A 13438-nucleotide genomic window follows, 5' to 3' on the forward strand; every position below is an offset into this window, starting at 1 on the left:
CCTCTCACCTTAAACCTATGTCCTATAGTTCTGTACTTGCCCACCTTGTGGAAAAGACCTTGTCTATTTACCCTATCCATGCGCCTCATGATTTTATAAATCTCTATAAGGTCACCCCTCCGCCTCCAATGCTCCAGAGAAAACAGCCCCAGCCTCTTCAGTCTCTCCCTATATTTCAAATCCCACCATCCTGGCAACATCCTTATAAATCCTTTCTGAACCCTTTCAAGTTTCACAATATCCTTCTAATCGAGGGAGACCACAATTGCAGAAAATATTCCAAAAGTGGCCTAACCGATGTCCTGTACAGCCGCAACATGACCTCCCAAGTCCTATACTGGATGTTCTGACCAATAAAGGCAAGCATACCAAATGCCGCCTTCACTATCCTATCGACCTGCGACTCCACTTTCAAGGTAATAATGTAGTTCACCAGAAATATTAAAGAGCTGATTACAGGGTTTTTCTCAAGTGAGAAAGGAAATTTATTATTTTTTAACCATGGGGAAAAAGACTGACATCAAACACGCACAAACAAACATAAGTACAAAATTAAAAAGAGGTTGGTGTCTAATTCGAAAGGGAAGATAAAAGAATATGCAGTTGAAAGTTGTTAGGGTGTTCTGAAGGTGTGAGGCATTAACCTGAGACCATGGTGGGTTAGCATGATATAACAGATGTGAATCTTTGAGTTCTTGATGTTTGAATATTCAACCAAATTGTGGTGTCAGTGGTGCTTTGTCCTCATGACCAAGAGCAAAGAAAGAGAGCATCTTCCACTTTTACTGTTAAATATCCATTTCCCAAGTGTTGCTAAAGTAGTTGTTTGAAATAGTTCATTAGTATATTCTGATGTCTAGATTCATTGTATCCAATCAAGACAATTGCAGGTGAGTCTTACATCTCCAACATATGAACCTTAACATAGAAGTGTCAATTGAAAACAGGAGATGAGAGTTTCTTCTTGTTTGACTTGTTTCAGTCATTTTTGATAAGTGTTAATTTCAGTTCATATTGTATTGTTTATTCCACCATTGATTTCCTCGAGCTTGGCTCAAGCTGTGATTGGTTTACATTTCCAAAACCATTTCAGTCTATAAAGTCCCAGGTATTAAAAGCAGATGATGAAAATTGGAAATTAATTGTCCATATTTCATCACTATTTTGGCACTATTGTTGAGAAATAAAGAATCAAAGTGGGTAGATTGTGTTGAAATGATTGTTTGTGGTGATCTGGTTGACTAGTAAAACAGGTCAATAGAACAGAATAGTCCATGCTTGTTCCTAAGAATGCATTTTCGAAGATGCTACCTATCAGTCCTATACTGTTGTCTCAATCTGGACTTTATGATTACTCCAGAATGGGACTTAAACCCCAAATGGTATTGTGACCAACTGTATCTGAGATTATATTCCGGTCTTTACCAGTTGAAAATTAACTGCAGATTTCCATAGATCGAGCTTCAGGGATTCAGTTTGGAGATCAGACAAGGGAGATGGGGAGGCTTCAAATAAACTTCTGTTTGGGCAGATTTTGGAACCGTTGAGTTCATGTGATGACACAGTAGCTGAACTGGTGACCTTTATACCTTTGACCAAGGACACTTTCCCTTTCTGTGTAACTGTACTTTGTTCACAAAAAAAAGTGTGAGGCTGCAAGGAAGATCTGGATTGAGCTGAAGCTGTGCATAGGGAAGGCTGGGGAACAGGGGGCTGTGACTGTCTGTGACTGTATACATAGGACTCTGTGCATGGTGGCATTGTATGATGTTCAGTGCAGCTTTTTATAGTATATTAGCACAAAATAAATAAACATTTCCTCTGTCAAGCTCGTAAACAGTTTGTAAATGATTTGAGGATTCAATGAAATCAACCTGACAATGTATGATAAATGGACTTTATTACAAAATAAACTGTTCATTTCTAGCCTGTAAATTAATGAAAGCCATAACATAACTATTCATGTGCTGAAATTATCATAATTATGTTATCCTTTATTATTTTATATTTATTTTAATAATTGTAACTGTCCTGAATTGCTACTTACTTATTCGTATTGTATTCACAATTCTGCACCTGTCATCGTGATGGTTTTTTAATAAACCAATTATCTATCCATCAAGCTATCTGAAAGGGCTGCTGCTGGTGTAGCAGCAAGAGAGAAGATACTTATGATGTTGGAAAGGATATAAAAAAAGAGAAGTTACTTAGAAGATTGGCAGTAGTCCAAGTAGAATAGTCATGTGGTCCAGATCAGATGCACTCAAGGTGTCTGAGGGCAGTACAGATAGAAATAGTGGCGATTCTGGCCACAATTCTCTAATCCTCCTTGGATATGGAGCTAGTGCCAGAGGACTATGGGATTGTAAACCGTGTACCACTGCTGCTGAGAAAGGGGAAGAGGATTAGACTCAACCTAATGTAAATGTTTAGAAAACAGTTGAAGGCAGTAATTCTGAAGAAAATTAACTAATTGTTGAAAAAGTAATAAATGAAAGTCAATAATGATTTAAAGTCCAGATTGTTTTTGATGAATTTGATCATTATTTTGATTGAGTAGCAAAGTTGATTTTGTAGAAATAAGTTTTCAGAAGTTTGATACAATACCACTAGTTAGGAAAATTAAATGCGTATATTAATGATGATTAAAGTACACAATGATTTAACTCTGGCCTTGGCAGAGGTCAGAGACGCTGAGAAGACAACAATGGAAGAATTGTAGTATTCTCTCCAGTGGAATGTAAATAGGAGTTTGATGGAACTCCTCTAAGATCTTGACATTAGTCAATGTTGAATCAGGTGGAGTTAAAGAAGCAGCAGACTCAGAGAAAAGTTAGTGTAAAAATCATAGAGCAACATCGAGAGTGCAGATTAAACACTCATCTTATGCTAGCCAGATCCATGTGGCAGACCAACAAAAGGTAGAATCCAAGGTCACAATTCAAACTACAAATGCAATTCACACTGCAATCGAACTGACAAAAGTCCATTTGTCACAGGCAAGTCTATGATTATCATGACTGGTTTTATTTTAGGACTAGATTGACCAGATTTGAAAGATTGGTTGTGGAGGACGTGCCTCTGTATACCATTTGGTGTGTGCTTATTTCTGCTGTCTCTGGGAAAGCCGGGGGTTCCAAAGAAGCTCGTAAGAGGAAATAGTTGGAGGAAAATCAAGACAATGGAATGTTGTGGAGGTGCCGGTGTTGGACTGGGTTGGGCAAAGTCAAAAATTGCTCGTCGCCAGGATATAGTCCAACAGGTTTATTTGAAAATGTGAGCTTTCGGAGTTCCGTTCCTTCATCAGGAACTAACGAGATTGCTTTTCAGAAACCTTCCACAGACTTGATAGACCAAATGGTCTCTTTCTGTGTTGTATTATTTGCTGATTCTGAAGGTGTTGTTGTTCAATTCTCTTGCAGCAAGATGCCATGAACCGGTATGGTGCGCTAAGTTCCCAGCATAAGATACTGAAGGTGAGTGACACCTTAACTACTGGAACCATTGACAAATCTGCATTTCTTCTCGAACAGCAAACCCTGTGGGATTTTGGAGGATGAGCTTGTGTCAATAAGATTGGTTGTACTGAGTCTGTTTGTTGAAGGTTCAAATGGGTAGCATGGTGGCTCAGTGGTTAGCATTGCTACCTCACAGCGCTAGGGACCCAGGTTCGATTCCAGCCTTGGGTGACTGTGTCTGTGTGGGTTTCTACCAGGTGATTTGGTTTTCTCCCACAGTCTAAAGATGTGCAGGCTTGGTAGATTAACCATGGGAAATGCAGGGTTACAGAGATAAGGTAGAGTGGTGAGTCTGGATGGGATGCTTTTCAGAGGGTTAATGTAGACTTGATGGGCTGAATGGCCTGCTTCTACACTACAGATTCTGTGAAAAGTGCATTAACGTGTGGAATTTAGGAACTGCATCATACCAGCCTAATTCCCAACACATCGTGTGTGGCTGAGAAAGAAGGTCCTTCATGGACTCCAGAGGGTCCTGTGGCAATTGCCTGGAGCCAGTGCTTTTCAAAGTACCTGCCCTTTTATTATACAAGTTGCAACTGATTTGTTTCACATTACCCACTGTCAGTGTTAGCTGGAGCAGGATGACCCCGTGGAGGTAGCTGAGAGTGATAATTGAACACCGATTGTTGTTTCCATCTGAAAACCTTCTGTTCTGAATCTCACTCGACTGTTTTGGTTTTTTGTTTCATGCTCCCCATTTTTCTTGTTGTGTTGTTGCTGTCTCTTGTCTATCTTAATGACCCTGCCTCAACAGCCCTCTCTGGTAAAGAATTCCACCGGTTCACACTCTTCTGAGAGAAATAATTCCTAGTTTCTGCTTTAATTGTGTGACCCCTTATTCTGAGATTTTGCCCTCCTCATCCTAAACTCTCCCACAAGGGGAAACATCTTTCTGCATCTGCTCTGTCAAGCCCCCCCCCCAGGAATTGTGTATGTTTCAATAAGGTGTTTCTGCTTTAATTGTGTGACCCCTTATTCTGAGATTTTGCCCTCTCATCCTAAACTCTCCCACAAGGGGAAACATCTTTCTGCATCTGCTCTGTCAAGCCCCCCCCCAGGAATTGTGTATGTTTCAATAAGGTCACCTCTCATTCTTAAACTCCAATGAGCACAGATTCAGCCTACTCAACCTCCCCTCATAAGATGATCCTTTCGTACCTGGTATCAGCCGAGTGACACTGCCATTGAATGGCAGCCTTCAATGCCAGATATCTTCCCTCAGATAAGGGGAGCAAAGCTGTTCAGTTTTATTAAAATAAAAAGTTAATTTATCAACAGTCTTGTACAGCTTTAGTCATGTGATCAGGTGATATGAAATTGTAGTTTTCTCTAGTTACCTTATTGACATCAATTCTCTCAGATTCTACCTTTAGAAGCATCCAGCATGTGACCAGCTAGCAAGGATGTTGTGGGGAACATTTACTTTTATCCCTTAAATTATTAATACTTCATCTCAGATCATTTTTCTGCAAACTTTATAATTTGTTGATGTAATTATCAGTTTATTTTAGATGAACCATGTGGAGGTGCTGGTGTCAGAGGTCACAGAACACCAGATTATAGTCCAATCAGTTTATCTGAAATCACAAGCTTTCGGAGTACTGCTCTTTCATTCGGAGATTTCACCTGATGAAGGAGCAATGCTCTGAAAGCTTGTGATTTCAGGTAAACTGATAGGACTATAACCTGATATCTTGTGACCCCTGACCATTTTAGTTGAAGATTGACTGACTGCTTACATATATTGTCCTTTTAGATGACTCTTTATTGTCTACATTCCACCTTTGGCCGTCTGAATTTGCACAACCAAGTATTGTCCAGTTTTATCATTGAGATACTAAGACTAGAATATCTTATTTTATGCTTGTTTGATCTGACTCGGTGTTCTTCCAAGATAGCAGAATCTTACAGAAGTATATTAGCACATTTTAATCTAAAAGCTATTTGAAAATGTAACCCAGCCTTAGTTTTTAAAATAATTTAAATGTTTTAATATCACTTCAATTAAAGTTTAATTGAGCTACATTTCTTTATCAACCATACATTTCTGACTGGTTGCTAATTATATAATAAGCCGTGTGTAAAGAGTTATAAAATGGCTTCAGATTGGCAGTGTTATCATAAAATGGCACCTTCTCAAAGATGGATATTAATGATCCCTTACTACTGTTAAACTTCACAAAATACTTGCTTTGTTAAAAGTCTCCAAGAATACCAGATTAACTAAATCTTAAATTATAATCCAAAAGCCAGCATTATTTGGACAGCTTTCTCTTCACTCCTTACAACACAACCTCATCCAAATGTCCATTCATGGTATATGAGATGAGATAGTGAAGCTCTGGACTGCTTGGCCATTCAGGATTACCCTTGCCCTGTTCTCACAAGCACCCACATGCCCTCAGTGTCCAGCAAAGGTCACTAGAACCTTGTTTCAGGAGTTGAATATCTCTCTCTGATTATTATCTTCCCTTTCCTCCTGTTCTGATCAAGATATCTGCTGGCGATTGCTCACATCACAGTCCATTCATTCCAGTTTCTGGTTCAGTGTTCTGTTACCTGGGCTATGATGTGGTAAAGTTGGTTTTTGTATGGACGTCTCTGGCTGACCAGCATTTATTGCCCATCCCTAGTAGCGATTGAGACAACTGAGTGGCTTGTTAGATCATTTCACAGGGCATTTGAGAGTCAGCCACGTTGCTATGGGTCTGTAGTCACATATAGGCCAGACTAGGTAACGACTCCTCACTAAACTAGTCCTCATCCTCAATAACTTTTCCTTTAACTCCTCCCATTTCCTCCAAATCAAGTGAGTGGCCATGGGCACCCGGATAGGCCCCAACTATGCATGTCTGTTTGGCTTTATCGAACAGTCCTTCTTTCATACCATCACCGGCACTGTGCCCCAACTCTTCTGCCATTACATCGATGACTGCATCTGTGCAGCGTCCTGCACCCAGGCTGAACTGGAGTCGTTCGACTTTGCCCAAAGCTTCCACCCCTCCCTCAAATTCACTTGGTCCATCTAGGACACCTCCTTCCCCTTTCTTGACGTCTCCATTTCTATGTCTGGTGACAGTTAACATCCATCTGGACACTACAAATCTACAGACTCCATAACTACCTGGACTACACCTTCTCCCACCCAGTATCCTGCAAGGACTCCATCCCATTCTCCTAATTCCTCCACCTCCACTGCATCTGTTCGGATGAGGAGACATTCCACTTGTGAGCATTCCAACTGTCCATCTATTTTGAACAACGTGCTTTTCCCCCCTGTCATCCAGACACCCCTCCACCACACCATCTCCACTCCCCATTCCACTGCTCTGAACCCCCCTGCAAATACAATAAAGACAAAGATCCCCCTTCTCCTCACTTACTACCTCACCAGTCTCCGCATCCAACCATCATCCTTAAACACTTCAAGCAACTCCACACTAGACCCCACCACCAAGAACATCTTCCCCTCCTCAACCCTCTCTGCCTTCCACAAGGACCATTCCCTCTGACAATCATTGGTTTGTGCCACTCTCCCCAATGACCCATTTTCCCCCAAACCACCCCGGTACCTTCTTCTGCAACCGGAAAAGATGCAAAACCTGTTGGTAAACCACCCCACCTCACCTCCACCCAGGGCCCCAAACAGTCCTTCCAGCTGAGACAGGTTCACATGCCTCTCTTCTAACCCAGTTTACAGCATCAGGTGCTCCCACTGTGGTTTTCTGTACATCGGGAAGACCAAAAGTCGGGGCTTGGTTCACCGAGCACCTCAGCGAGGCTTACAGGGGCTGACCGGACCTCCCAGTCACCACCTATTTTAATTTCCCTTTCCAACCTTGGCCTCCTTCATTGCCACAACGAACCAAACCACAAACTGGAGGAACACCACCTCATCTTCTGCCCGGGCAGCCTAGAGCCCGGAGGACTCAACATTGAGTTCTCCAATTTCAAATAACTTCCCTTCCCCGACTCTCTTCCCAGCCTATCCCCATCCCTTCCACTGTTCCCTGCCACCAACTGGATTCATTCCTCCCATTGACCAACCAGGTCGTGCCCTCTGCCTGTCTTCACTTATTCCCGCTTTACCACCCTGGCCCCGCCACCCCCTTTATTTGCAGCTCCCCTTACACCCACCACCCCGTCCTGAAGAAGGGCTATACCCGAAACGTTGACTTCTCCACCTCCTGATGCTGCCTGGCTTGCGTGTTCTTCCAGCCTCCTACCTGACCAGGTGAGGACAGCAGATTTCCTTCCCTGAAAGACAGATAGATCAAGGCAGAGGTGCTACAGTTGATGCTCAGGCTGTTAGAGTGAAATATTTACACTGATCCTGGATGTGACCCTGACTGCTGTTTTTACAGAACCAGCACGATGAAATTAAAAAACAGCTTCTGGATCTGCAGCTTCAGCACAACAGCCTTCGGTTAGAACACAGGAAAGCAGCAGAGACCCACAACCAGCGCTACCTGCAGCTGCATCAGCAGAAAGACCTAGAAATTGGCACTTTACAAGGTGTGTGGAAAGTGTCTGACTCACCACGGCTCTTGGGGCACTCTGACCTTGGAGCTGTATGTATATCTGTCCAATAACGTATTGCACTACAACATAATGTGCCTGTCTGAGTGTGTGACTTCTCTCTCTTTCATTCCTCTTCATGCTGTCTTTCAAATTCTCTCCCTCTCTCTGTGATTGTAGTCATGTAGGGGATCTTTAATACAGCAAACTGATCATTAACAGGTTTATAACTTGTATAAAAACTTACTAAAGCACCCTTCTGTGGGAGCGGCTGGAAGAGAATGTGAATTGATTTGTGAAAACGTCCTCCTTTTAAGCAATTTCATGTGACCTGCTGTAAACCTGAGAACGTGATGCTGACTGTGACCTTCCATGGGACTGGACTTGGCAGAACCTTGTGACGATGGTATATTTTTAGAATCTTCCTCTGGGAACTAGGCAGCAGGAGAAAAGCTCCAAAAGGAGGACAAATTGTTTGATGAAGATTTTGTGTTTTTGATTTCAGAATAAAATCTAAAAAAGCATTGAGCACTGGCTTCACTGTTTGAACTTGAATGGAGATGATTTGTTTGTTGTGTTTAACAGAACTGGTTCAGCAAAGCTCAGCGCAGGAAACTAGAGTGTATTTGAGCTATTGGAATGTGAGGGTGACTTTTGTCATTGGCATTTTTTTAAAGCCAGAATGTGAATCAGCAGGAGGGAATGTGACTTTCTCTCCCTCTCTCGCTCACTTGCTTTCTGTTTATTTTTCTCTTTTTTTCATACCAACGCATGCCACCTCCATCTCTGCCTACCAGCCTCTTGTAATTTCTGTCATCAGACTCGGACTGTTACCTGGGTCATTCTCTCTCTTTGCTGTCTTTTGGTTTCTTGCTACTGTTTCCTCATTGACAAGTCTTTTATTTCCTTACCTCCCAGATGCCATCAACAAGCTGAAACATGAGAGCAAGCAACTGCGGAGAGCCCATCAGGACATGCATGAACAGCTTGCCAAGGCACAGGTAAAGGGGTGATGAACAAGTGACATTATTTCCCCTGAAGAAGCCCATTCCTCCCCCCCCCAACCACTCAACTCTGACTTTATGAAAGGACCTCATGGAAGTAGATTCATAAGCACAGTTGCATAATTCAATGTAATTATAGTTTGATGTAAAGTTAAAAAACTCACAACAGGTTATAGTCCAGCAGTTTTATTTGAAGCACTAGCTTTTGGAGCGCTGCTCCCTCATCAGATCAATTATAGCTACCGCAGTCCAGAATACTTCAGCAGTCTTCTCAGTTCCACTCTGCTACCTTTTTAAATTCATCCATGCAACGTGGGTGTCGCTGGCTGGCCAGCGTTCATTGGCCCTTTGTGATTTCCCTGAAGATGGGGGTGGTGAGCTGCCTTCTTGAACCACACAGTTCATGTTTGGTAGGTAGACCCACAATGCTGTTAGGGAGGGATTTCCAGTATTTTGACCCCAGTGACACTATAGGAACAATGGTATATTTCCAAGTCAGGATGGTGAGTGGCTTGGAGGGAAACCTGCTGGGGATCTTCACCTTCAAGGTGGAAGTGGCCATGGGCTCGGAAGATGCACCTAAGGACCTTTTGTGAATTTCTCCTGTTCATTTCTCAGGATTCCCTGGCTGGGAACATCTTTGGATCCACTCCCACATTACTTTGCTGCAAGTTTGGTAAAGCAGGAGCAGATTTGAAGAATTTCTCAGAAACTACATCTGGCCCCTCCCCTTGCTAAATTAACCATCGCTCTTGTGAACTGATTTAAATTATTAACCCTGAGCATGTTTTGGTCTCTGTGCTAAATTCCTCCAATGCCCCCATTCAGTTCCTTGGGAGGATTGTCTCCAATATTGGCAGACTGCCTAATATGAAAGTAATTTCTTCAGCCAGAGAGTGGTGGACTTTGGAAGTCATTACCATGGAGCACAGTGGAGGCCGAGACGTTAAATGTCTTCAAGGCAGAGATTGATAAATTCTTGATCTCACAAGGAGTTAAGGGCTACGGGGAGAGTGCGGATAAGTGGAGTTGAAATGCCCACCAGCCATGATTAAATGGCGGAGTTGACTCGATGGGCCAAATGGCCTTACTTCCACTTCTATGTCTTATGGTTTTATGAACACGGGCAGCTGTCCCAACGCTGAATCTTGTGAAACTGCTGCTCGTCCAGCTTGATACCTGTTCCATTATCCTACCAGATTGAATTTCTTTCATGGTGTTCCACTTGGCCACTTGCCCACCGCTTTTTGAAAATTCCCAGTTTTGAACATTAACCCCTTACTCCCATCCCCGCCAACCCTGAAGGCTATGTCCTCCAATAATTCAATCTGGTATTGCAGACTCTCTGCCTCCTCAAACCATTCTGACGGTAAAGGATTGTAGCGAGATTTGAGAAGATTTGTAGCTCAGGTGTAGGTTTGCTCGCTGAGCTGGAAGGTTCATTTCCAGATGTTTTGTTACCCCACTAGGTAACATCCTCAGTGGGCCTCTGGGTAAAGCACTGATGATTCCTGCTTTCTATTTATATATTTGGGTTTCTTGGGTTGGTGATGTCATTTCATGTTCTTTTTCTCAGGGGGTGGTAGATGGGGTCTGACTCGATGAGTTTATTGATAGAATTCCAGTTGGAATGTCATGCTTCTAGGAATTCTTGTGTGTGTCTCTATTTGGCTCGTCCTAGGGTGGATGTGTTGTCCCAGTCAAAGTGATGTCCGTCCTTATCTGTGTGTAAGGATACTTGTGAGAGAGGGTCATGTCGTTTTGTGGCTAGTTGATGTTCATGTATCCTGGTGGCTAGTTTTCTGCCTGTTTGTCCAATGTAGTGTTTGTTACAGTTCTTGCAAGGTATTTTGTAAATGACATTAGTTTTGCTTGTTGTCTGTGTGGGGTCTTTCAAGTTCATTAGCTGCTGTTTTAGTGTGTTGGTGGGTTTGTGGGCTACCATGATGCCAAAAGGTCTCAGTAGTCTGGCAGTCATTTCCGAGATGTCTTTGATGGAGGGGAGAGTGGCTAGGGTTTCTGGACGTGTTTTGTCTGCTTGTTTGGGTTTGTTGCTGAGAAATCGGCAGACTGTGTTCGATGGGTACCCATTCTTTTTGAATACACGGTATAGGTAATTTTCCTCTGCTCTGTGTAGTTCCCCTGTGCTGCAGTGTGTGTTGGCTCATTGAAATAATGTCCTGATGTAGCTTCGTTTGTGTAGTTCAATATTTAGTCCGTATGTGTTGTTTTCCTGCAGACGCTGGTTTGAAGTTCCTCATTGGCTGTTCGCTCTACTGTGACATCTAGGAATAGCAGTTTGCAGTTGTTTTCCTCCACTTGAGTGAATTTAAGCCATAAAATCCCAAATGATCTGCTGGTATCTCTTTAAGCACCAAAAAGGTGCTGCCGTTGCCTTGTCTATCTCGTGTGACTCCGGTCCGAAGCAGAAGTCTACCTGCTTGGTTTGAGTTTTTTATCTGTTAACTAAAGTTGACAGTTCATGCTGTGTCTCCATTCCAATCATGGTCCAACCAATCAGCCATATAAATTGGTGTTCCATTTCAAGTTTGGGTTCTCGCTGTGTCAGTCCTGATAAGTGGTATTCAAAAGGCTTTTGCATCATGTTTCTATTTAGTAATCATCAAATTCAGATTACATTTTGTCCGAGACTAGAAATTTGTTGGTATGGCATAGTGGATAGTGCTGCTGCCTCACAGCGCTGGGGCTCTGGGTTCGATTCCACTCTTGAGCAACTGTGTGGATTTAGCATGTTCTCCCTGTGTCTGCATGGATTTTCCCTGGGTCTCTGGTTTTCTCCTACAGTCAGATTAGATGGATTGGCCATGCTAAATTGCCCATCGTATCTCCCTAGAGATGTGCAAGCTATGTGGAATTTGCAATGGGAAATGCAGGGTTACAGGGATAGGGTATGGGGGATGGGTCTGGGTAGGATGCTCTTTCGAGGGTCGGTGTGGACTTGATGAGCTGATTGACCTGCTTCCACACTGTAGGGAGTTCCATGAATTGAACAGCCCTAAATTTACACCAATGGAAGAGAGGATAATGGAAGGGGAGGGTTAAGTTCTACATGACTCTCGCATCTCACCACAGCACCATCATATTACAGATTAGAGTCTGTAATACAACTTTGTGCAATACATTCTGGTGATTAAAGGTTTGCAGTATGAAGCAGTGTTGCAGCACAGGATTTACTATTCTGGTGAAATGTTATGATTTGTCATTGCAGTTTCATTCCAGTGTTCCAATGGCTATGGTTCCAATGCAGTGTTGCAATGCATGACAGTAGATGTGGCTCGCTGTTGTAATGCATGCCTATGGTTCCAGTACAGAGCTGTAATGCATCACTCTAAATCTGATGCAGTTTTGCAAAGCATGGCTGTGGTTTCAGTGTGGTGAAGGTGATGCATGGCTATTGTTCTGGCGCAGTGTTGCAATGCAATGTTGTAGTTCTGGCTCCTTGTTGTGATGCATGGCTTGGATTCAGTGCAGTGTTTTTATGCAGAGTTATGGTCCCGACGCAATCTTGCATGGCTAGAATTCTGGCTCAGTGTTGCAGTTCCAGTGCAGTATTGGGATGCAGACTTACAGTTAGGAAACATTGTCACAGTTTCGGTCTGAGGTTCTGGTGCTGGGTTGCAGTACGGGTTGGTATTTGGATTCTGTACAAAACATCAGAGTAAGGAAATATTGGAGGATCAACTTTATTGGCAAAAAGGACAATCAATAATTTAGAATGTAAGTAACAACATTTACCCATCAACAAAGTTTAATACTTAACATTCTACTATCGAGGTATGGTTTAATGCATAAATCCAACATGGATTGGTCTGTCTTTCTGTGGATCTCGAGCCTTCTGTGATCTTCTCTTGACCCAAGACCACCTTCAAGATTTTAACTTGATCAACTTAACTATAACATAAAAATAAAATCAATTAGTAGCTTCAACTCTCATTTCCCAGTCTTCCTTAAGTACTGTAGCTGCACATTTCTCAGGAACTTGATAAGTGCTTCTATCTCTCTCTCTCTCTCTCTCTCTCTGTAAACTTCACAACTGATGCTGATTGCTCTCTGTTGAAAACAACTTTTAAATAAAATGTGCTCACTTTCTCTTAAGACAATTGTCTTTAGCTGTAACACTCTATTCTTAGACTGATCTAGATTTCTTATGGCAACCCCCAAACCAATGCCAATGAATGATTGACTGGCAATGTTCCTTGTAGGTGATCCACTGTTGATACCTTGCCTTTGTCCTGGTGAGAGCCCCTTAGCTAGTGGCTGTTGACAAGTTCTATTCCTTTTGACAAGTAACTCCCCTTGGCCATTGCAAAGACCTCTGGCAGATGTCCTTTTTTGTTCAGTTTTGCAGGAAGTGTCTCCAACATTTGGCCCAGG

The 13438-nt window shown here is 42.6% G+C and overlaps 1 protein-coding gene across 6 annotated transcripts in view; it reads left to right on the forward strand.

Annotated features, from left to right (window-relative positions):
- LOC122540296 (Golgi integral membrane protein 4-like) overlaps positions 1-13438 on the forward strand; it is a 60069-nt gene that overhangs the window by 20992 nt on the left and 25639 nt on the right. For 5 of the 6 annotated variants that reach the window (XM_043675798.1, XM_043675795.1, XM_043675797.1 and 2 more), the window contains exons 4-6: positions 3423-3476; positions 7886-8036; positions 8958-9040. In XM_043675798.1, the coding sequence (XP_043531733.1) occupies positions 3432-3476; positions 7886-8036; positions 8958-9040 (279 nt within the window). In that variant the 5' untranslated portion in view covers positions 3423-3431. The remainder of the gene's footprint in view (positions 1-3422; positions 3477-7885; positions 8037-8957; positions 9041-13438) is intronic. The other variant, XM_043675793.1, reaches the window with a different exon arrangement.

This window comes from Chiloscyllium plagiosum, chromosome 34, assembly GCF_004010195.1.
Source record: "Chiloscyllium plagiosum isolate BGI_BamShark_2017 chromosome 34, ASM401019v2, whole genome shotgun sequence".
Lineage (NCBI taxonomy): Eukaryota > Metazoa > Chordata > Chondrichthyes > Orectolobiformes > Hemiscylliidae > Chiloscyllium > Chiloscyllium plagiosum.